Genomic DNA, 25,593 nt, shown 5'->3' on the forward strand with positions numbered 1-25,593 from the left:
CTGTAATGATGGGGAATTACTGCTGGTTCCTTGTGAGGGAGAGTAAGCAGGAATACAAGAGAAAATCCCTTAGTAGCAAATATTTTTAAGGACAATTACAGATATGCTGATTATATATTATTGAAATATAACTATTTCGCTATGTTTTTTGATATTTTTTCTGAAGTTAAATGAGCTATAGAGAATGTATAATTTTTTTTTTACACTTGTATTACAAACTTGAATTATATGTATATATCCCTTTATTTTAACATTAAACATTAGTTGATGTAGACATGATAGACATTCTTTATGGTCATTTTTGGAATCAGCGCATTTATTTCCTGCAGAATCACGTATTTTCATTGTCGAGGTATGATAAAAAATATTTTTTGTTGGCTAGTGTTATCAATACAAACATTAATTGTATTTAGTCACAAGCTTGAATCCCGATCCACTCAAAGAGCATGTCCTACTGTGCTCTTGCTCCTGACCACTTGGCTACATCAAGTTACTTTTCTGCTGAAAATGGATTGGTATCTGTTATTCATTCTGTGGGATAGTCACACATCCTGAAAATAAAAGAAATCTCTCTCTCTCTCACATTATGAATATTGTTATAGATGATATGAGATGTATTCAAAACATTAAGGGTCTTAACTAATATTTGGGAAATTATGTTTTCCTGCTGCTTTTGCAACTTCTGGAAGCATTCCTGAGCGATTTCTTTTGGAATAGTTCCCATGTCGCATTCTGAATAATTTTGTCAGTCATTGTAAATCTGTGACCTGTGAAAGGTAATTTTAAGCTTGGAAAACAAAAAAATAAATAAATAAATAAAAGGAAATAAAAGGGAGTATGGTAAATGGAGACCACAGCAATAAAATATTTTGCAGAGAATTCCTGAATGAAAAGTAAATGTTATAATGTTATAATCACCAATTCACTAAAGCATGCTTTTTCAACCATCTTCTCTGAACAACATCACATAATTGCCATAGAACTGTTTTGTAGTATTCTTTGTCCACTGATTGACCATGTTGAACAAATTCATAAAGAAATACTGCCCTGTAAGTCAGAAAGTATGATAAGCATAATCTTCACATTTCATGGAGATTGTCTTTTTTATTTGGGCCTTGAAGAAGACAAAGTTTCCCATTGGGAAGAGTTTACCTTTGTTTCTGGGTCATAGCCATGACCCAAAAACAAGAACCATACACCTGTGGTTCATCAATAATGAGGAAAGGTGTAATTCAGAAGGGACAACACAGATGAAATCCTGTCATGTGGGAACCAACCGCTCTCTGTAATTGTCAATGAGGATGCCAGCCAGGTTTGTGAGGTACAAACTTGGCTGAAACACATCACATTCTCAAATTAAAATTGACTCCATCAACTTTGCTGATAGTTAAACATAGATCACTACTACAAATACACAAATACAAGCAATTGAATCATTGGTTTTTGTAATTGGCAGCCAAAGCAAAGATATTTTCAATGGACATGTGGCCCTCTTTAAACTTTGAAAATCACTGAAAAGTCTTCAAACAATACATAGTTCTTCTCCAAAAGCTGTTTTTCACATATCATGGGTTTTTCTTGCACTTTACTCTAATTTGAAACAAAATTTTTGATGCATAGTGCTCATTAAAATTACTCATTTTAAAATGCAGCAAAAGTCAAAAAACATCTGTTCAATTCATGCTGTTTCAGACTGACTGCAGAGAAATAGGTGATTCATGCTTTACTGTCTAGATGTATCACTGAACATGTGAACTGCAACAAATCGTCACCTGCTGTGGTGCCAACTTTTTTTTTATTACACCTTCTGTATAAAATTATGAAATAACTCCTTATTCATATTATTTATTCTATGATGAAATGTTACTATTAATACTAAATATTATAAAATATAATGCCTGTCTTCTTTAGATCTTATTAAAAAAGAAAGAAATTAGTGCTGAAGATTTAGATTTTCTGCTAAGATTTCCAGCCAAAAGTTGCAGTGAAAGTCCTGTAGATTTTGTTTCTAACTTTAACTGGGGAGCCATACAGGTAAGATAAGCAAATTTCACTATAATGTTTTGTTAATTTTTTTGCTTATTTGTCATTTATAATTATTACTTCTCCAAGAGGTTTAAAATATGTATACAGTAGGGCCCTGCTTTTCAGCTTTCTGCTTCTTGGTGTTCTGCTAACATGTCGGTTTTCAATTATACCCATGTTCATTATTTTTGGTACTTGTTCCACTTTTTTGCCGTTTTTCAGCATGACACTCTCAGCAGTTGAGCCTGAGGAGGGCATCAGGAGCATTTTATTGTCAGTGATTCAGTCTGTTTACACCATATGATAGTGTAAACATGATATTAGGCTTTTATAGGCATTTGCACTTGAAAATAAAGGCTATGTTTCACTTTTCGGTGATTTTTTTCTTTTCACCGAGGATCTGGAACCTAATCTGCCTTATGAGTCAGGCCCTACTGCATAAAATATTTTCTTTTTTGACTAATAGATAATTTCCATCGTATAGTCAACAAACTTGTGTAATAACCATTTAAAAACATGCAATTTATCCTTTTTTTATCACTTATCAATGAGGTCAAACGGAATTATTATTTATCATTTCCTAGAACATGTTTTGTGAAACAACAGAATTTTTAAAGAACAACAAAATTTTTGAGATAAACTAAGCAAAATAAGTAGTGACTAATTTTCTTGATCTTTAACAGTGATGCAGTGTAGTAGACTACAAAACAATTTTTTTCACATCCCTTTACACTGCATACTGACAGTATCTCTCAATTTCTTTTATTTATTCTTCAGCAGACTTAAAGAAACAACAAAAAAAGCAGTCTTTCTTTAGATATAATTAAATCTGTTGATATTCAATAGTTGATGTCGAATTACAAGATTCTATTGGCAATGAGTTACTAGATGTCATGTCCATGATGAAGAGTTCTACTTGAATACAAATAGAACTCTTCACGCAGAGTCACATAATTATATCAAAGTTCAGATGAATTCACTAATCAATGGCATATTATTCTGATGGTTTTGAAACTTCACCATGTGGCTTTTTTTACATTAATTTAAGTGCAGTAGAGAAATGTGTTTTAGGCATGTTAGCTTATGTGCATAAAACACTTATTGGCTTTGCCATGTCTGTACATCTGCATATAATAACTTGACACCTAATGGATGGATTTTTTATAAAATTTTATGCTTTGCTCTTTTATAAAAATTTGAAAATTAATTCCACATTTCATTAAAATTGTACCAGTATAAATCCTGCAATTATTATTTATTTGTCCATCCATCTGCATATAATAATACCAGTGGATAGATATTTGTTAAATTTTATATTTAGCTCTTTAGAAAAATTTGTCAAGGTATCCCAAATTTCATTAAAATTGGACCAATAGAAATTTGGTAATTACCATATCTTTGTTCATCCACATTCAACTCTCAGTGGATTGAGTTTTCATGAAATTTTATAGCTGGCTCTTTTAGAACAATTTTTCAAGCCTTCTCAAATTTCATTAAAATTAGACCAAAATATAGATACGTATAATTATAACCCAGTTTAATGTAATTAGCATTAGCATTAGTAGAGGCATTTGATGCAAGAAAGCAAGCTTATGCAGCATCAGCCAAAAAAAAAAAAAAAACCCACTTCCACTTCACCCCTCTGTTCGTTCGAAATACCTGTCCAGCTGAGCCTTAAACTTATTTAGGCTATCAACCTCCACCACAAGGGATGGAAGTCTGTTCCACCAACCAACCACCCGCTGGCTAAAGGCAAATTTCCGCACGTCTATCCTACATCTGTCTTTCCTCAATTTGAATTTATGCCCTCTCAGGTGATTTTTCTGATCTAGAGGAAGAATCCCATCAGCATTGAGCATGCTTAAACCATTCAAGGCTTTATACACCTCTATCAGATCACCTCGCTGGTGCCTAGTCTCCAGACACTGTAATTTGCAAAACTTAAGTCTTTCTTCATAAGAGCACCCCTTTGTTCCATTCACTAATCTTGTTGCCCTTCTCTGTACTCGTTCCAGCAGCTCCACATCCTTCTTGAAATGAGGCCTCCAGACCTGTATACAGTACTCCAGGTGTGGCCTGACCATTGCCTTATACAATGGAATAATCACCTCCTTATCCCTGCTGGAAAAATTCCTGTATATCATTGACAATACTCCATGAGCTACTCTTGCAGCCCGTCTGCACTGCTCAGAGAACTTCATATCTGCCTGCACAATCACCCCCAAGTCCCTTTCATTCTCTACCACTGTCAGTGTAGTACCACAGAGTTGATACGTTGCTCTGGGGTTGCTGTTTCCCATGTGTAGTACTTTACATTTGTCAATGTTAAACTTCATTTGCCACCCCTCAGCCCATCTGCTCAACCTTTCCAGATCCTGTTGCAGCAGCATAGTGTCAGTAGTGCCCTTGACAACCCTGCCAACCTTTGTATCATCTGCAAACTTGGACATTAAGCTTGATATACCATCATCAATATCATTTATAAATACAGAAAACAATAATGGACCCAACACTGAGCCCTGAGGGACTCCACTAATAACATTAGTCCACGATGAGCAGTGTCCATTGATTACCACTCTCTGTCTTCTCCCCCTCAACCACCCCTTTATCCATAGCAGCAATTTGCCTCCAATGTCACACTGCTCCAATTTGTGTAGCAGTCTTCCATGTGCAACAGTATCAAAAGCCTTTCTAAGATCCAAGTATATAATATCAAAGTTATTCCCTGCATCCAGTTCTTTTGTGACTGCATCATAGTATCCAATCAAGTTGGTCAGGCAAGACTTCCCCTTAACAAAACCATGCTGTGTCTGAGCTATAACTGAAGTCTTGTCTAAATGATCCTGCAGTGCTTCTTTAACCAGTGCCTCCATTAATTTTCCTGGAACAGAAGTTAAGCTCACAGGTCTATAATTACTTGTGTTAGCCTTTGATCCTCCTTTGTGAATTGGGGTCACATTTGCACATTTCCAGTCTATGGGTACCTCCCCTGAGTCCAAGGAAGCTCTCATAATTATGGCTAAGGGTTTGCTTACTTCCTTTGCTGCCTCCTTTAATATAACTGGATAGATCCCATCCACCCCGGGTGCCTTTCTTGTGTTTATCTTCAACAGTTTCTCCTCCACTTTACTCCCAGTTATTTCAAGATTCTGTAGCTTACTGCTAGAGTTGAATACACCTCTGGCATTCCCCTTGCTGAATAACTCCTCATGTGTGAATGTCGATGCAAAATATTCATTTAGTTTGTTAGCTACCTGAGCAGGATCATCAACAGTTGACCCATCAATATCAAGTGGACCAATCTGATTCATCCCCTTCCTTCTAGAGTTTACATAAGTAAAGAACTCTTTGCTGTTTTTCTTTGCATCCCTTGCCAAGGATTTCTCGTAATCTGCCTTCGCCTGCCTAACCTCCTTTGTAACTTGGTTGCATATCAACTTGTATCTATCATAGGCTTCTGTGTCATGTGTTAATTTGTAAGTATCCCATGCATTTTTCTTCTCTGCCATATGCCTCATTAGTTCATCTGACATCCATTTTGGCCTAAACCTTGAACAATATTTCTTAGTTGGTATGTAAAGCCTAGTAGCTTCCAAGATAAGTTCTTTGAATGCTTCCCATTTTGAATTTGCTGTTGGTAACATCATCAGTTGGTCCCACTGTATAGAATTTAAATACTGTCTCAGTCCATCGTAGTCGCCTTTACGGAAGCAATAACCCTTCCCTTTACCCCTAATGGTAGTTACCTCTTTGAGTAAATCCCACTTCAGCACACTGTGATCACTGCCACCTAGTGGTTCATTTATCTGCAGATTCTTAATGCATGAAGAATCACTGCTGATAATCAAATCAAGAGTATTACTCCCTCTAGTTGCCTCCCGAACATGCTGATGTAGAAAACAATCATCCAATAAATCCACAAAAGCCCTGCTAGTGTGTGAGTAACCAGCCCCCAAATTCCAGTCAATATCTGGGAAATTAATAATAAAATATATAACAATAAGTAACAGGCAGTAGCTTTCAAGACTAACTCTTGAAAGCTACTGCCTGTTACTTATTGTTATATATTTTATTATTACATTAAACTGGGTTATAATTATACGTATCTATATTTTTCTCTCAACCATGGACCCCAGTACACCAGGCCCATTCGTTACTAAAATTAGACCAGTTGAAAATTATTTATTTTTTTATAAATAAATAAATTTTCTGTTTATACTCCAGCACGACAACCAAGTCAGTAGTGTTTACAATAAATTATTACTACAAATATTTATCGTATTTAGTAGTCACAGGCTTGAACCCCGGTCCACTCAAGGAACGCGTGCTATGCACTCTCGCTCCTGACCACTCGGCTACACATAAGCTATTCACGCACTGTATATTGCAGCTGAAGTACTGGATATTATGTCTGTTGCTATGCACTTATTGGAGAAATGAATGGACAATGGGACAATGTTACACACAAACTCTTGGTTTGTGTGTAAAAGGTGTGGTGTTTTTTTTTTGTTTGATTTTTTTTATTAATCATGAATCATTACTATTTGCTAATTTTCATTGGAAATGTAATGCATCGCATACATTAACTAACCTGATTCCAGATTCAGTATCTATCGATACTGAATCTGGAATCAGAATTTTGAATATAACTCCGGAGCTGCCACCTTATAGAAGTTATTGCTGAGCAACATTAAAATCTGTGCCTTTAAGTCTGTACAGATTAAGCATGAAATGAAAAACATGACAAAATTTTCAAATGCCACTCTGTTTAGAACTGGGCTGTCCAGCTCATGGCCAGTGTCATGTGTCTCATCAATTGGTTTCATGCATCCTGCAAAAGTTCTTCCATTCCCCAAATTATTTGTTAACACTTTCCCCCTCTTTAAATAAATAAAATGGCACTGAATGTTGTTGAAAAACAATTTATGAAAATTGCTTGTTAAATATTCCATGTTATTTTTGATTGATATCCCACAACACCTAATAAATATCTTTGAAAACTATGGAGTTGGTATATCTCCTTGATTGTATGCAATATTTATATGATTTGTATCTTTTTTTCAACCAGAGATGAAACTTACAAAGTTCTTGTTTTTTTTTTATACTCTAGCATGACCACTATATCAGAGGAGTTCACATTAATTATTTTAACAATGAATGGAGTCATAAGTGTATTTATTAGTCACACAGGCTTAAACCACTTTAATGCATGTATGCTTCTGCACCCTCGCACCTGATCACTCATCTATGTCAGGCTTAAAAAATTTGTGTTTATGTTCCAACGTCACAACCAGGTCAATAAATCATGAATACAATTTTAATCATATTTAGCAATCATATGAGCTCAAACCACAGTCCACTCAAGGAGCATGTTCTACTGTGCTCTCACTCTTGATCACACCACAACTTCAAGTTGTATTTTAAGAATCAGTTTGTCCCATCCAGGTCAATGAAGGAGAAGTTACCAGTTATGTGCAGTAATTAGCTCTGGCTTAGAACTTATTGTGATTGTGTAATTGCTCCAAGTGGGGATTAATCATTGGTTGAAAGAAATATAACAAATTTTAAACAGCTGAGTTTTCAGCATCATTCATCTGGTAGTACCATTTGACCTCATTATGTCCTAGGCATGGTTGCATTTCTTGATCGTTCTAATTAAAATCAGTATTCTATTTTATTTCTTTTGATTGTTTGTTCAACTAACACCTGCTGGTCAGTGTGCCTGCAGTTTTAACAGGCACCCTGACTAGTAGGTGGCACGTTTACTTGCAGCATTTACTGTTTGTTGTGGTTACATTCCTTTTAACACAAACAACCTTGATTGAGTTGAACATGCTGGAGAGAAACCAAAAATTGAAGGTTAAAATAGAGCATTCAAGAATGATTGAGTGACTGTAATTAATCAAGAAAAATTATTATTCAGTTACTCTTATTAACACTGCAGAAATTTTGTAATTTTCACTTGAAATAGTAATAATCTGTTAGGTATATCATAGTAGATATTTGCAAATAAACATTTCTTGCATGTGATAAGATTGCAAAGTTTCATTTTTGCTCCCAAAGAATGCAAGAATATTTGCTAACATTACTGAGGCAATGTTAGGTGAGTTGGAAAACTGCTGTCTTGGAGAGTGGATACACAGACTAATAGATTAAGAACAACCAAAAGCAGCAGTGTAAGTGATTCCATTAGCACATGTAGCAACCTGGAAGTCAAGGTGTTGAATTTTTGGATTTCAAAACTTTCTAAGGGTAAATAAATTGATGAATTTTAAGTATTGGTCAAGTCATCAAATGCACACATGGTATCAGGGAGACATAAGTGATGCAGAATTTGAATATGGGAAGTACACTGTGTACAGAAAGGACAGACAGACAGAAGGCGAGGTTTGTGTTTAGTCAAGAAGCACAAAATCTAAAGCAGTGCTTCCAGTTGACATGGGTGGTCAGTGAAATGGCATCAGTTTGTTGTGTGACATAAGGACTGGGAAAACAAAAATGAGAGTAGGAGTGTACTGTAGTCCTAATGATTGAAGAGTGTAATGAACAGATACACAGTGTGCAAATTAAATAACAAGACTGATGCTACTACAAAAAAAAGAATAACACTAATGGCAAAGTAGGGTTATATATTTTCAAAGTAATCACCTCTGATGTGTGCACACTGTTTATATTTTCTATACAAGTTTTGAAAACACTTCTGGAACTCCTCTTCTGGTATCTCTTTCAGCTGTTGTCACTGCAGCCTGGATGTCCTCTATTGTCCCATATCGTATTCCTTTCATGGCTATTTTCATTTTAGGGAACAAAAAGTAATCTGCAGGAGCCAAAATCCAGAGAATATGGGGGTGTTCGATTACTGGAATCAGTTTTTTTTTGCTTGATGTTGATGGCAGAATGTGCGGGTACATTGTCATCAACAAGAACCAATTTTTGGAGTTGAACATTTCGTGCCTCACCCGACGAATTCAATCTCACAACCTCTTCAACACCTCCTCATAGAACCTTTTGATGACTGCTGTCCCTTGAGGCACAAATTCTTGATGGATAATGCCTTTGATATCGCAGAACACAATCAACATGGTTTTCACTCGCGATTTTTCTAACCACACATTTTTCTGACTGGGAGAAGATGGCAAACGCTGACGTTTTGTCTCAGGTTCATATTGAAATACCCATCTCTCATCACTGTTAAAGATCCTACTCAGAAATGTTGGATCATTGTCAAAACATGCAAGCTGAGATGATCATCTCAGCAAGCAACCTCGTTGAAATTGATCTGCCTTCACTCACAATTTTTCTGACCTTTGTGACAATCTCCAATGTTCAAACAGAGATTGGTCAGCCAGGTCAATAATCATCCTCTAATGACTCACGTCCTTTATGAAAACGAGAAAACCATTCAAACACTCCTGGTCGAGACAAACATTCATCAGCATAAACATTTTTTAAATCGTCAAAATTTTCCGTAGCATCTTTTCCCAATTTACAATAAAATTTGATAACTGCTCTTTGCTTCATTTTCAGTTTTCTGACCACATGCACAAAAATCACAGACTTACTGACCGTCAAGTTTCAACTTGCACTCGTTGGAAGGAGCACACTCTAGTGCAGGGGTGGGCAACCTTTTTTTAATAAAAGGCCATATTTATTTTTGGAAATAGTGGAAAGGCCGCACCGATCCTTCGAACCACTACTTACGAAGTAAAACATAATTATCAGTGTTAAATTTTATTACATATAACTATATAAAAGGCAAGTAAATTTCAATAAAACATACATATTTACAATATTCTCATCATAATACATCCACCTACATTTTATATAAACACAAAATTTAAAAAAATATAATCATAAAGATAATAAATTATTTTCTAAATTGTTATTCAAATGAAAATTTATAGCAATTATTTAACATTCTCTCTCTCTCTCTCTCTCTCTCTCTGTATATTATACAAGAATAATTAGAAAAAACTGTACTATTGTAAAAAATAATTTAATATGAGTTAACTAATCAGTTGAAGATTTGATGCTTTGGTGGTTGAGTTGTTTACCAAAAAAGATGTCTCGGCTGAAACCACTTCGATTGCACATTTTTAATGAGCTAAACTCATCAGAATGCATTGGTTTCAGCCGAAACATCTTTTTTGATAATTAACTAATGAGATTTTTGGGTTTGTTTTTTATTAGATAACAACTGGATATTAGGCTTCATCTTAGTTTGTATGCAACTTGAGTTGGTCTTCTAAATGAATATCAGATATCTGAGTCCTTAAATGACTTTTACTTTGTGTAAGGTATGAAAAAGTTGATTCGCAACAATACGTAGTTATAGGTAGACAGTGTTGTAGGGGAGGATGTGACAGAGTTTCCCAACGATTATGGCGCAACCACTCATAAGTGGTGTGGGCAGTATGTGTGGAGTTGCATTGTCGTGCAACAAAATCATGCCGTTTGTCAGGAGTCCTGATTGTTTGCATCGAATGTTGGCTTTCAGTTTTTCCAACATTGCACAGTAAAGCTGTGCATTGATTGTTCCTCCCTTCGGCAAGAAATCCACCAACAGAACTCCTTGGCGATCCCAGAACACTGTGGCCATGACTTTTCGGACACTGGGAACAGGTTTGAATTTTTTGCACACAGAAGATTGTGGATGTTTCCAGGTCATGGAGTCTTGTTTGCTCTCTGAGGTAAAGTGATGAACCTACATTTCGTCTGCTGTGACTATGGGAGCAAGAAAATCCTCTCTTTCATCGCTGTATCACAACAGGTTCTCCAGACACATCCCCATGTGTTTTGCTTTGTCTTCCTCTGACAATTGTCGGGGCACCCAGCGGCAACACACCTTTCAAAAACCAAGGACATTGTGAACAGTCAACTTACTCACATTCACTATTTGTGCAATTTCACGCAGTTTCACTTGCCTGTTTTCAAGAACGATGCCCTTAATGCACGAAATGTTGTCTTCTGTTTTGCTTGATGAAGGCCTGCCCGTCCAGTGTCGATCTTCAATATCAGCACAGCCCACTTTAAATTCATTGCACCAAAAACACACCTTTGTCATCACCTTTTCTCCATACACAGCAATCAGTTCATGGTTAATGTCACTTGGTGAAGACCCTTTTGCTTGCAAAAAGCAAATAACTTCATGAACACCTGTTTTGGACCACACTCACATGGTAGCTGCCATTTTGTAACTGGTATCTTCTGTGAGGCGATAGTACCACAACACTGCACTGGTGGTCTTTTTGAATGTTATTAACAGGTCTGTCTGTCCACCGCACCTCATCTCATTCCCTTTCACCATTATTAAGAAAAAAAATATGGTACCTTACTTTATGGAAACCCCTCATAAATTATCAGCAATACAGAAGCCTATAGTAAATATGAACTGATCTGCAATCAAGTTGCAAAGATGGTTAGTCGAGAGAATGCTGATTACAAGAACTCTCTAACAAAGAATTCAAAGAAAAGCAGCAATGCATTGATTAAAAGGAAGGCGATGAATCACATTGGTCCACTAGATATGGGTGGTTTAACTCTCTGAAAAACTGAATAGGTATTTTGTATTTACATTCACATATATGGAATTTTTTAGGAATGGAGATGCCACACATCTGTCAACTTCTAATATTGAGCTAAAATTATTTTGGGATAACTGAGAGGAAAGTAGAAGGGGAATTAGTATCAGTGGTCAAATGCCACATGGGGTGAATGTGACATCCAATTATATTTAGGCAGACAGTAAAAGAGGTAAGCAAAACTTTAACCATAATTATGAGAGCATCTTTTGCATTCTGAGGGATGTCCCTATGGATGGGAGATGTGTAAATGTATTCCTAATTCAAACAGGGGGATCAAAGGCTTCTGTTCCAGAAAAAATAATGGGAGGCACTGGCTAAAGAAGTAATGCAGGACCATCGCTATATGACATTAAGGGCAAGGTACTACTATGGATAAAAGGATATCTATGTAGGAGAAGATAGAATTGTTATCACTGGCACTGCTCTTAGAGTAATACAACAATACCTCACTTAGCACAGCTTTAAACAGCATGGGTTTCACTATAACACAGTTTTCAATTAAGTTTAAGTTGAAAATTTACTGTACATATTAAAACTCATTCAATAGCCTAGACACATACTATACATATATGCTGTAGTGCTAACTCCGTTGTCTCACATGCACATGTGCCAATAGCTCCCCTCAGGCAGTCAGCAGCAACATGCAATGGTATTCAGTATTCTTAATTCCATCCTGCCATGAATAGCTTTTCAAACTTTTCACTGCACAATTTATTTTTTACTCCTTTAAATACAAAAAATATATCTGCATCTTGGCTATAAATCACTGCCAACAACATGCATCTGTTTGGCAGCATGTTTCACCCCATTTGGCAAAAGATTTCACTAGTTTTGAATTGCAAGTTCAGGCAAACCCCAAAGACATTGTGAAGATTGGAAAAGACTTGGGATTTGAAACTTTGGACACTGCCAATGTATGTGATTGCACTGACTCACAAGACGCCTCCATAGCCAGGTGGGAAGGAGCAGCAGTACATAGCACATGCTTCTTGATTAGACCGGGATTCGAGCCCATCACCACCAAATACGGAGGATGCGGAAAGGTCAGGGAATGACCACTGCATATCCCGGAGCAATATGGCCTTAGTTGCCAATGCTCCTAAATTAAAAAACTGACTCACATGGAAATGACTTAGATGATGCAACTCTCCTTTAAATTGACCAGAAAACTGCATATGAAGAAGAGGAAAACAATTCTGAAGTGGATAACACTGAAGTGGCACCAAAGAATTTTCAACAGAAATTTTAAATTGGAGAAATTTTTTTGGTGGTGGGGGGTGGATTAACATGACTTTCTAAGACAGTGGTTTCAAAATTCAAAAAACATTTGTGGACCCCTATATATATATATATATATATCATCATCATCAGCAGCCGTTTTCAATCCACTGCAGGATGAAGGCCTCTCCAGCAACTTTCCAATTCCTTCTGTTTTGTGCAATGGCCATCCATTTGCTACCCACAAACTCATGAATTTCATCTGTCCATCTCCACTGTTGTCTTCCAGGTTTTCTTCTACCTCCCCTTGGGTACCATTCAGTTATTTTCTTAGTCCACCTGGTATCTTGTCTTCGAGCTATGTGTCCTGCCCAAGACCATTTTAGTTCTTTAGTTTTGATAAGAATGTCCTTTACTTGAGTTTGCTGCCTAAACCATGTTTCTCTTCTTATCTAACAGACTGATTCCCAATATAATTCGTTCCATTCTTTGCTGTGTAGTTCTCTGCTTCTCTTCTATTTTTCTGGTGAGTGCCTAAGTTTCACTTCCATAATTCTTGGTGGGGAGTATACATTGGTTCATTATTTTACATTTTACACAAATTGGGATATTACTGCTCAGTATGTGACTATATTTCCTGAATGTTATCCATCCAAAATTTCTTCTTCTCTTGACTTCCAGCCAGCTATCATTATTACAGCTAATGACTTGTCCCAGATAAGTATATGACTCCACCTTTTTAATTACTGCTCCTTCAATCATTTTATCCCTTTCTGTGGCATACTTGTTCATCATTATTTTTGTTTTAGCCATATTTATCTTTAGTCCAAAAACCTTACTAACTGTGCACAACTGATTAAGATTTTCCTCTAATTCATTGTGATCGTGGCTTATGACCACAATGTCATCTGCAAATCGTAAATGGTTTAGGTTCTCTCCATTCACATTGACTCCTTTCTGCAACCAGTCTAATCTTCTGAAAGCTTCCTCAAGGGCAGCAGTAAACAACTTCGGAGATATTGTGTCTCCTTGTTGAACTCTTTTCCCAGTTTTAAATTTGCTACTGTCTTTGTCTAGTCTAATAAAGGAGATAGCTTTCTCACTATATTTTCTTCAAAATCATAATATATGGGGTATCTGTGCCTTGTCTTTCCAGTGCCCGAAACATTGCCTTATGCTGTATGGAGTCAAATGCCTTTTCATAATCCATAAATGCAGGCATAATGGTGTTTTATAATCATTTGCCCTCTCCATTAGCTGGCAAATGATTAGATATTACATGAAGGAGATATAGTTGAGAATCCTGTCCTAAAGCCAGCTTACCCTTTCGGTTGATTCTCATCAAGTATTCTTTCTAATCTGTTAGTAAAGACCCTTGTGAACAACTTGTAGATGTGGGATAACAAGCTAATTGGTCTATAATTTCTGATTTATCTCCTTTCTTATGCAGCAAAACTATGATTACATTATTCCACACCTTAGGCATCACACCTTTTCTAATGCATTTTGTGAAGAGTCTTGCCAGTTTTTGTGTCATGTCTCTTCCTCCCAATTTGAACAACTCTACAGTAACTTCATCTTCTCCCCCCCCCCCCGGGGCTTTCTGATCCTTCATTTTCTTCAACGCATGTTCTACCTCATTGGGAAGGATATCTTGTACGCTGTATGTGTTACTAATTTGCGATACATCTTCTCCACTGCTGGCATCATCCCCTCGCTCCTTGTATAATTCTCTAAAGTAGTCTTCTGCTATTTGAATTATGCCTTCTCTGCTATTTATAAGTACACTATCGCTATTCTTCTGTATTTTCTTTCTGTATTACTCTCATGGCTGCTGATTTAAGTCCTTTGTTTTCCCTTAATGCTTGTTCTACTTTTCTTGTGTTAAGTCTTCTTATGTCCTCTCTAAGTCTCTTTCTAATGGCTTTGCATAACTCAGTATACTCGATTTTATCCTTGTCAGTGTTTATCTTGCTCTTTGTTTGTTGTCTTTGGTTCATCATGTGTTTCTTGACTGATTTTTTCTTCTTTGGATTTGTTTTTACCTATAGATTTCTTGGGCTTTATCACTTTCAGAAAGTTGTAATATTCCTCATTGATATCTTGGTCCTGAGTAGTCTGCAGAAGCTCAAAATTGTTCTTAAGTTCCAGTACATACTGCTTTTTCTATTCTTCTGTTATCTCAAAGACCTTCATATTATTTACTTGAGTCAGTTTTTTTCCTTTCTTTTCTTACATCTATATTAAGTATGCGTCTTACCATTCTGTGATCACTTCCAACATTTACCTTGTTTTTTTTTTTTGTTTTTTTTTTTATTATGTGTACCCCAAACACGAGAGGTATTAGAACCTATAATACTTAGTACTGTGCTTGGGTTGGAGGTTGAGAAGACGAAAGAAGATATTTGTTGACATTGGACTTAAACTTCTGTAGATTGTAATTTTCAGGAAATATATATGAAGGAAGGTTGTTCCAGAAAATGGCAATTGAATGAATAATTGAGGAAGATGAAAAGTTGGTTCTGTGGGTTTGAAGTTGGACAGTAAATGGATATTGGCTGGTGGCAGTGCGTGTTCGGACTGTTTTGAAAGAGAGAGCAGGAATTATAGAAGCCAATTCAGAAGAACTGTGCCCATGGAAGTATCTGTAGAAGAGGCATGCAGCAGAAACAGTACGTCTATGAGAAAGCGAGTGGAGAGACTCTGTTAGAGATGTATCATTAATTAACCTAACTGCCCTCTTCTGAATGGAATCAAGAAGCTTGAGAGAGGTTTTGGGGGCACCACCCCAGATGTGGGAACAATATTCCATGGCAGGGCGGATTTGCGATTTATACAGAGTGAGCAGCTGTTTGGAAGAAAAGTAGTGCCGAGAGCGAAAGAGAAAACTAAGTTTTTTTAGATGCAGAGGAAGCAATGTTTGTAATGTGCTTGTGCCAAGAGAGATTAGAAGTCAGGGTAATCCCCAAAAGAGATATATCATTTTGCCTAGAAATCGGAGTGTCACTAAAGATAAGCATAGGAGCAGAAGAATCCTTTTTGCGAGCTATAAGACAAGATTGAGTTTTAGAAGGGTTGAAATCAACTAAGTTCTCTTTGCCCTACTGGAGAATTACTTGAAGATTGGCATTTAAGGAATTGGTAGCAGATTTTCGAGAAGTTGAAGCTGATTGAGCAGGACAAGGTTTCTCAAAACGGAAAGTGGAATGCAATGTGCTATCATCGGCAAAGCTATGGATAGGATTTCCAGTTAATGGAAGAAGGTCATTAATATACAAGAGGAAAAGAGTGGGGGAAAGAACTGAACCTTGGGGGACACCGGCATTAGTGGAGAAGTTAGAAGACAGAGAGCCATCTACCGTCACCCTCAGTGAGCAATCAGAGAGAAAACTGGATAACCAATTACTAAAAATAGTTGGCAAACCATAAGATGGAAGCTTGATTAGAAGACCTTTATGCCAAACATGATCAAAAGCCTTTGAGATGTCAAGAGCAACTACCTGGGTTTCACCGAACCTTTCCATTGAATTAGTCCATAAATGGGTAACATAAGCCAGAATATCACCAGTGGATCGACACTGACGGAATCCATACTGGTGATCGTTGATCAGATGGAAGGTTTCTAGGTAGTTTAAAAGTTGGCGGTTAATTGATTTCTCCATTACTTTAGAAAGAGTAGAAGTAATTGCAATGGAACGATAATTGGATGGGAGGGATTTGTCACCCTTTTTAGGAACTGGCTGGATATGAGCAAATTTCCAAGCAGAAGGAAAAACACCTTTGGAATAAGAAAGTGAAAAAAGGGGGCAAAGAATAGGAGTAAGTTCAGGAGCACAGGATTTGAGAACAAGTGGAGAAATACCATCAGGACCTGGAGCTTTCTTAGCATCGAGATTCATCAAAATCCTTCTGATATCCTTTTGACGGAAGACCACAGGAGGCATTGAATGGAGCGTGTTGGGAATGGAGGGAGGTGTTTTATCAAGATATTAATACATGAGCTGGAAGAAAAATGGGATGCTAGCAGGTCAGCTTTATCCTTGGTTGAAGTGACAACAGAACCATCTGGTTTGGACAGAGGTGGGAGCAGAGATGGGCAAAAGTTGCGGCCAATAGCTTTGGCAAGAGACCAGAATGCTCGGCTACCATTAGGGCAAGAAGCAAGTTTTCTACTCTTAGCCTGTTCAAACTCTAGTTTGGACTGATTAATAACTGCTTTACAATTGTTGCGAGCTTTGTTGTAGGCAGAAAACGAAACTGAAGAATTAGAAACAAGCCAATTACGATATGCAACATTCTTCTCTTGAACAGCCTTAGCACATTTATTGGAAAACCAAGGTTTAGATAAAGGACGAGATTTTAAAGTGAAGTGTGGGATAAAGGATTCCATTCCTGCAAGAATAATTTCACTGACACAATCTGAGCAAACGTTGACATCAGAAGTTTTGAAACAGTAATCAGACCAAGGAAAAGAAGGAAAGAAGTCTCGTAAGTCATCCCATTTTGCATTCTTTTAATGCCAAAGAACACGAGGTTGGCAATAGCCATGAGATAAAGGTTCCATTGGAGAAGAGACAATCACCAAGTTGTGATCTGAAGTGCCTAAAGGACCTCTCACTTCGATCGTGTACTTAGAAGGGTTGTTTGTGAGAAAAAGATCAAGCGTATTGGCTGTATGATTAGGATTGTCCGGAATTCTTGTAGGTAAGTGAACAATCTGTGCTAGGTCATTAGTAATTGCAAAAGCCTCAGCATCTCGACCTGCTGGGTCAGTGTGACTAGAAAATGGAAGCCAGCTGGAGTTGTGAACATTAAAATCACCAAGGAAAATTACCTCACTGTTAGGAAAGTTGGACTGGAGAAAGTCAAGTTGCAAAGAGAGGAAGTCAAAGAGCTCCAAGTGATTAGTGGAGTTGGGAGAACGGTAGAGACAACAGATGAATTTGACACAATGAGGTAGAGAGATTTTAAGCCAGAGAAGATCAAAGATAGGAGATTCCAAATTCCCAAGTCTCTGACAGGGAATATCAGAATGGACATATGCACAAATACCACCTTTGAGGCGAAAGGAATCATACAGCGAATAATTTGGGCATCTGAGATGAGCAGTAGTTGAATCAACCGATAACTGAGATTCTGTCAGAAAAAGTACATGGGGTTTGGCAGACTGCAAGTGGAAATGGACATGGTTGAGATTAGAATTGAGACCACGTATATTTGTGAAATGAATTAGGAAGTGCTTGGGAGGTTTAGATCTTTTCGCAGAGAAGCTTGCTCTATTATTTTGACAATTCATGGTGTATTCAATATTAAGAAAAAGTGGGTGGGACATGCTGTATGAAGTAATGAAATTTTTGGATATGGCGTACACGTGGTAAGAATATACCCAGATCCTTGACATAACGTGGCCTCGACAATGCTCCCCGCATACACACTACTCGGACTCCCTCCAGTCAGTATCTGGCAGAGTAGAGGTAGCAAGATTATACACTAGCCGATCCGGAAGCCTCCTAGAGAGTTACCAATAGGTTCGGTCCGATCTGGTGTAGTAACTAGCAGCCGGCCTGCGAACACCGTTTTAGAGCTGTACCCTCAAAATGTAAGGAATATTGGATCTCGCCACGACATTCATCATAACCTCAAAAGTCATCAATCATACTGCATGATGGAAGAGATAGGGAAGGGTTGACCGGAACTTAGCTCTAGAGACTAAACATGGGTTCCACCACTTCAAGCCTCCAATAAGCAAAGTGGTGGTATTTCGCCGGTTGATGAGAGTCATCTACCACCTAGTACTGCCTGGTAACATAGAGGGGCGGCGTTCCTCCATGTGGTGTGGGTGCCACACCTCGACCCCTCCTTATGTTGGTTCACACCTGGGTGGTCACCCACCATGTACTTGTGCATGGAGGTTATACCCAGGATTACTAACAGTCCCACCATCGTGAAGGTGCAAGCAGAGGATTTGGCTGTCACAGAACGTCCGGACTTCGCCGAAATTGGGTCCACTTGACTTGAGTGTCACCCGAATATCAGTTCCATCAGCGTTTTAGACTCCCAGGTAGCAAGTACAGCTTGTCTGGCATATCTGAGAGAATGTCTGTGACAACCTCAAGGACCCATGGGGTTTAGGATGGTAACATCATTCACGATATATCTTCTGTTAGTGAGGATGAAGTCGATTTCATTAGTTGTTAATCCATTTGGGCTCTTCCATGTCCACTTTCTGTTCACCCTTTTCTTGAAAAAAAGCTTTCATTACTGACAATTCTTGCGATTCTGAAAATTCCACAAGTCTTTCACCTCTTTCATTTCTTTCACCAATTCCAAAATTTCCTATAGGTCCCCTTTCTGCACTGTTTTGTCTCTTTCCAACCTTAGCATTGAAGTCCCCCATAATGATAGTGTAGTGGGTTTTCTGCTCATCTAGAAGACTCTCAATTTCGGTGTACATTTCTTCAACCTCTTCATCATCATAGCTCAATGTTGGTGCATAAATCATTATAACCTTTAGCTTGTACCTCTTAGAAATCCTGAGTAGTAGTCTTGACACCTTTGGTGATGTACTTTTGAATTCCAAAATGTTATTTTTTATATCTTTATGGACCAGAAAGCCAACTCCACCTTGGCTCCTTTCACTGTTTCCATTGATGTACAGCAGATTTCCACTTGATAATCTTATAAGTGATTCATTTCTTCTTCTTGTTTCAGCCAAACCGATGATATTCCAATTCACATTTTCTAATTCCTTTTCCAGCTGTAATATCTTCTCTTCATCGATGATTATTATTGACAAATCTGAATTCGGCGCGATGCTTGGTAATGTTTGACCATTTTCATAGATCCTTATTTATTTTAATTTTCTGATCCAAATCGATCACTTTCCTTTTGTTGGTAGATTTACTAGTACCGCTGTCACGTATTCTTTCAATCGGCAACATGATAACAGTCAAAATGAAATTTTCTATAAAGAACTTCACAGGGTTAAGGTGAAACTCACTTTTATCACCCCACACGAGTTCACATTTTACTAAAGCACATTTCTGGAGGTCACTACCATAATAACAATTTGCACTTTTCGGTTTATTGGTCTTTTCTGTTATTGCATCTAATTTATTATAAATGAGTAGTAAACTTGATCTTATTGCATTTGCGATGATACCAATAGCTAGAATTCTGTGGGTTTTTATGTTATTATGGTTGAAATGTGTGTGTCCCCTTCACTGAAATCTTCAGTCATATAAAAAAAAGCATAAATAAATTTTAAGAATCTTCTCTTCTTTCCTATTTCTTTTCTTGTTACTCCGTATCTCACTTGTGCAATTTGTGCGTGCTGTGATTGTCATTATTGATTACTTATTATTGTTTTTTTTTTTGTTTGTTTTAAATTTTACAATCCTAAAAAAAAGGGGGTGAAAAAAAATTTACTTAAGTCTGAAGTTGCATAAGTCAGGGACTTTATCAAAAAAATGTTCAGTAGTCTATGTGAAAAGTATGGCGATAGATAAAAAATGAAAAAACTTATCATACACTACTCTTGTGTCCAATAGATGCTCCTCTTTATTTTTTACAATGTCCGTTTTAAATCTAATAGCTTCCCCTTATTTTTTTAATGTCGTATATGGTTTGGTCACCAACATTATAATGGTTCTTTAAAGATTTAACAGATGCACCATTTTCATCCTTTTGAATAATTTCAATTTCAAGTTTTTATTTAACTGAAAGCTCAACTCTTTTGTGTTTACCCATCATTTTCGCAATTTCTAAACAAAAAAAAATATTTTCTGTAAGATAAATTTCAATTTCCCTGACGTAAATAACAAAACAAAATTTGTCTTTTTGTGGTGCAATGCAACACAAGAATCAACGTGATGCACTAAAACAAACTAAACATTTCTTCTCCTTTTTTTTTTTTTTTTTTTTGAGCGTCGGATGTGAAGACTGCGGCGGTGGCAAGATAATAGGTACATTATCTCCCAATGACGACTTATAACGCCGCTTCTTGTCGCTTATTTACAACTTGCAAAACATCTGTTTATGCCTATTTTAGTTATTACTTGAATTTTATGATTTGTGGTTGATTTTTTTTATTTATTTATTTTTTTTATTTTATTTAATTTGAAGTCTTGAACTGTCCCTGTTAATCTGCTTCCCAGTTAGTTATATATATATATATATATATTGTATATATATATATATGTGCATACATAATGCACCAATTAAATAACGAGACTGCGTGCATTCTGCGTTTAGTATTAACATAAAAAGCCAAAATATTACATGATCAGATCCGCTATAGTGTGCTCTTTCCAATGAGTGCAAGTTGAAAATTGTCTGGTCAGTAGTTCGTGATTTATGAGGAGAGAGTAATAGTAGTTTTGTGCATGTCATATCATAAGAAAATTGAAAATGGAGCAAAGTGTAGTTATCAAATTTTATTGTAAATTGGGGGAAAAGTGCTACAGAAACTTTTGATGATTTAAAAAAAGTTTATGCTGATGAATGTGTGTCTCGACCAAAAGTGTTTGAGTGGTTTTCTCGTTTTTGTAAAGGACGTTAATCATTAGAGGATGATCACTGACCTGGCCGACCAATCTCTGTTCGAACACCGGAGATTTTCACAAAGGTCAGAAAAATTGTGACTGAAGGCAAACCAATTTCAACGAGGTTGCTTGCTGAGAAGATCAATAGCAATAAGAAATCTGTTCAAGATTTTCTAAAAGATCTGGGTAAGATAAAAATCTGTTCTCGTTTTATTATTATTATTATTAGCTACATGGTGCAAGGAAGCCTGAGGCTTATGCTGCACCAGCCAAAAAAAATTCCCTGAGTTACCCTGAGAGAGAAAGAGAGAGAGAGAGAGAGAGAGAGAAGTAGAAGAGAATCACCAAGAAATAGAAGAATGATGATATCCAGCTGAGGACCCTGGGTGTGCCAAGCCCATACTCACCAGATGTGAGCCCCTGGGGTTATTTTTGTACTGCATTCATTGAGTTTCGAGCAATGCACCCACACATACTGCTGTCAACATCAAGCAATTTTTGGCAAAAAATCGATTTGTCATCGAACACTCCCCCCCCCCATGTTCTTCAGATTTGGCTACCACAGATTACTTTTTGTTCCCCAAAATGAAAACAGCTATGAAAGGAACGTGATACGGGACAATAGCGAACATCCTGCTGAAAGCAGTACCAGAAGTGTTTTCAACACTTGTATAAAAGATATAAAGAGTGTGTACACGTTGGAGGTGATTACTCCAAAAATATATAACCATACTTTGCTGTTAGTGTTATTCTTTTTTTTGTAGTAGCGTCAGTCTCATTATTTAATTGGCACACTGTGTATATATATGCATATGTTTCTGTGTTTGTGTATATATATATATATATATATATATATATATATATATATATATATATATATGAACACTGGGTTTTCTGAAAAGAAAATTCAAAGTTTTATGTTTAAAACAACTCAACTTTATTCTTATTTTTACATAAATATATAATAATAGCAACTTTATTTATCATCAATTTCCTATACATAGAACAAATAATTTGACTAGTTCCAGAAGATCTTTTTTTTCGGACCCCAGTTTGGGAAATGCTGTTCTAAGAGATGGGCATTAATTTACCTACCTTATTGGATTTCAGGAAAGCTTTTGACACTGTTGCGCATGGAAGACTATTGTACAAATTGGAGCAGAATGGTATTAAGGGTAAGTTGCTACAATGGATAAAAGGATGGTTAAGTGCGAGAAGACAGACGGTGATAATCAATGGGTGCTGCTCTTCTTGGACTAATGTTATTAGTGGAGTCCCACAGGGTTCGGTGTTAGGTCCACTGTTGTTTTGTATATTTATCAATGATATTGATGAAGGTATATCAGGCTTAATGTCGAAGTTTGCAGATGATACAAAGGTTGGCAGGGTTGTTAATGACAGTAATGGCAGTGTGCTACTGGATAATTTTGGGCAGATGGGCTAAGAAGTGGCAACTGAAGTTTAACCTTGACAAATGCAAAGTACTGCATATGGGTAGAAGTAACCCCAGAGAAACGTACCAACTGTGTGGTACTACACTTAAGGTGGTAGAAAATGAAAAAGACCTGGGAGTAATTGTGCAGGCAGATATGAAGTTTTCTGAGCAATGCAGACAGGCTGCCAGGGCAGGTCATGGGGTTTTGTCAATGATATATAGGAATTTTGCTAGCAGGGAAAAGGAGGTAATTATCCCTCTGTATAAGGCAATGGTCAGGCCACGCCTTGAGTACTGCGTACAGGTCTGGAGGCCTCATTTTAGGAAGGATGTAGATTTACTTGAGCGTGTACAGAGAAGGGCAACAAGATTGGTGAGGGGAATGAAGGGATCCTCTTACCAAGAGAGGCTTAAGTTCTGCAAATTGCAGTGGCTGGAGACTAGGCACCTGCGCGGTGATCTGATTGAGGTATATAAGGCCTTGAATGGGTTGAGCACGCTGAATTCTGATGGGATCCTTCCACTTGTTCAGATTACAAACCTAAGGGGGCATAAATTCAAATTAAGAAAAGACAGATGTAGAATAGATGTGCGGAAATTTGCCTTTAGCCAGCGGGTGGTTAATTGCTGGAACAAACTTCCATCTGTCGTTGTGGAAGTTGATAGGTTGAATAAATTTAAGGAGGAACTGGACAGGCATTTGGAGGGAATGGTGTGATTTTTTTTTTTTTTTTTTTTGGCTGATGCTGCATAAGCTCATACATTTGCTTTCTTGCATCACATGCCACTACTACTACTACTATTCCCCTTGTTTTAATGTTTGAGAAAGGTTTTGGGCAGCACTCCTTCCAGATGTGGGAACAACATTCCACAAGATAGGAGGAATTTCAGATTTATAAAGTGTGAGTAGTAGTGCAGAAAAAAAAGTTATGCTAACAACTAAAAAGAATACCCAGTTTTTTGGGGGGGGGGGTTTGAAGCAAAGAGAGCAATATTTGCAACTTGCTTATTCCAAAACAGATTAGAAACCAGGGTAATCCCTAATAGAAATAAATTAGAGATCTAAAATTGGGGATTAGAGATAAATTAGAGATCCAGAAGTCTGAGTGTCATTGAAGATGAGCAGAGAAGCAGTAGACTCTTTTTTGTCCCTGAGGATTGTCACAGACATTTTCCCACTTAAAAAGCTGGAACTTACTACCTGGGAATCTAAAACATTGATTAACACATTTGGTGCAAACTTTTCTGATGTCTTTTTTTTTTACCTGGGATTGAAAACATTGGGATTGAGTCAATCTGAATTCAGATTGAGTCAATCTGAATTGAAAAGGGCAGGGACATTTTTGGGCTTTCTTCTCACTATGATTGAATTAATCAGCCTCTGGTGAAAGTTGCTTGAAAAAAAATCCAGTGTTTCTTCTGTCAAACTGGAAGAAAAAGTTTTAAAAGTAGGGTGGTTCCCCCTCCAAGTGGATTAAAAATCTGATGCTGCACATTTGCCTGAAGAAGCAGTGAACTTGTAAACTGATATTCAAGTCCCATTTGAGAGTCAAATGGTCCAAATTTTGGAGGAATCTGGTTGTTCTGGGCAACGAAATCCTCAGCTTGCACCTTCATGATGATGGGACTGTTAGTAAACCTGGATATCCTGAAACACTGCACTAAGTATACTGGATGTGGTGACAATCTAAGTGTAAATCAGCATAAGCAGAGGGGGATCAAGATGTGCATCCACGTCACACACACACACGCACACACGCGCACACACACACACACACACACACACACACACACACACACACACACACACACACACACACACACACACACACACACACACACACAGAGGAATGCTGTCCCCCTCTGTATCACCAAGCAATACTAGGTGATAGATAGTGCAACACCACTTCCATGCTTATTGGAGGCTTAAAGTGGGGAAACCCATGTTTTGCCTTCAGAGCATTGCTCCAGCAGCTCTCATCATTTCAATCATGCAATATGAGAGATATCTTTCGAGGTTATGATAGGCATCATGGTGAGATACAGTATTCCATACATTTTGAGGATACAGCTTGAAAATAGTGTTTGCAGGCTGGCCACTAGATAGCCCACTGGACAAAACCCTCTTGGTAATTCTCTAGAAGGCATCCAAATCAGTAGTGTATAATCTTGCTTGCCATCTAGTGATTGGAGGAAGTCCAAATTGTGTGTGTGTGTGTGTGTTGCGGTTGGGGAGGGGACATTATCGGTTTTCTAATTACATTAGAAACAAAAGTTGAAGGGACGAACATTATATCCAAAAATTTCATCAGTTCATATTAATGTGTCACCCCCTCTACTTTGTCTACTGAATGCATCTTGAATAGCCAAAGTAATAGAACAAACTTATCTACCAAAAGATCTAAACCTCTCCAAAGCTTCCTCATAATTTAACTAATATGAATTGGCTCAGTTATAACCTCAGTAATGTTCATTTGAATTTATAATCTGCCAAGCCCCACTTATTTTCTGACAAAATCCCAATCATGTTGTCTTGGTTGTCCTAATTATTAGTTTTGTGATTCCTTTAACTTCAAAGGTGGTGCATATGTCTGCTCTGATATTCCTTTGGCAGAGACTTATTAATTTTAGGCACATTATAGCCTTAGCAGCTTATGTGCCATTAAACCTCCAGAACAACAACAACAACAACAACAACAACTTATTAATTTGGAATGTCCTCTTTGTGCTGTCCTCTGGCTTAAGATATCTTATATTTCATTCTGTCAAAGTCATCTGTTGCCTCAAT

At 37.3% G+C, this 25,593-nt stretch overlaps 1 protein-coding gene across 1 annotated transcript in view; it reads left to right on the forward strand.

Moving 5' to 3' along the window:
* Positions 1 to 25,593, forward strand: part of LOC150089496 (dynein beta chain, ciliary-like) — a 1,205,440-nt gene that overhangs the window by 979,119 nt on the left and 200,728 nt on the right. Inside the window, 1 exon segment of the mRNA XM_090390004.1 lies at positions 1,912 to 2,034. Within this exon segment, the coding sequence (XP_090246130.1) occupies positions 1,912 to 2,034 (123 nt within the window).

This window comes from Mastigoproctus giganteus, chromosome 2 (assembly GCF_048544385.1).
Source record: "Mastigoproctus giganteus isolate SK-2022 chromosome 2, ASM4854438v1, whole genome shotgun sequence".
Classification (NCBI taxonomy): domain Eukaryota; kingdom Metazoa; phylum Arthropoda; class Arachnida; order Uropygi; family Thelyphonidae; genus Mastigoproctus; species Mastigoproctus giganteus.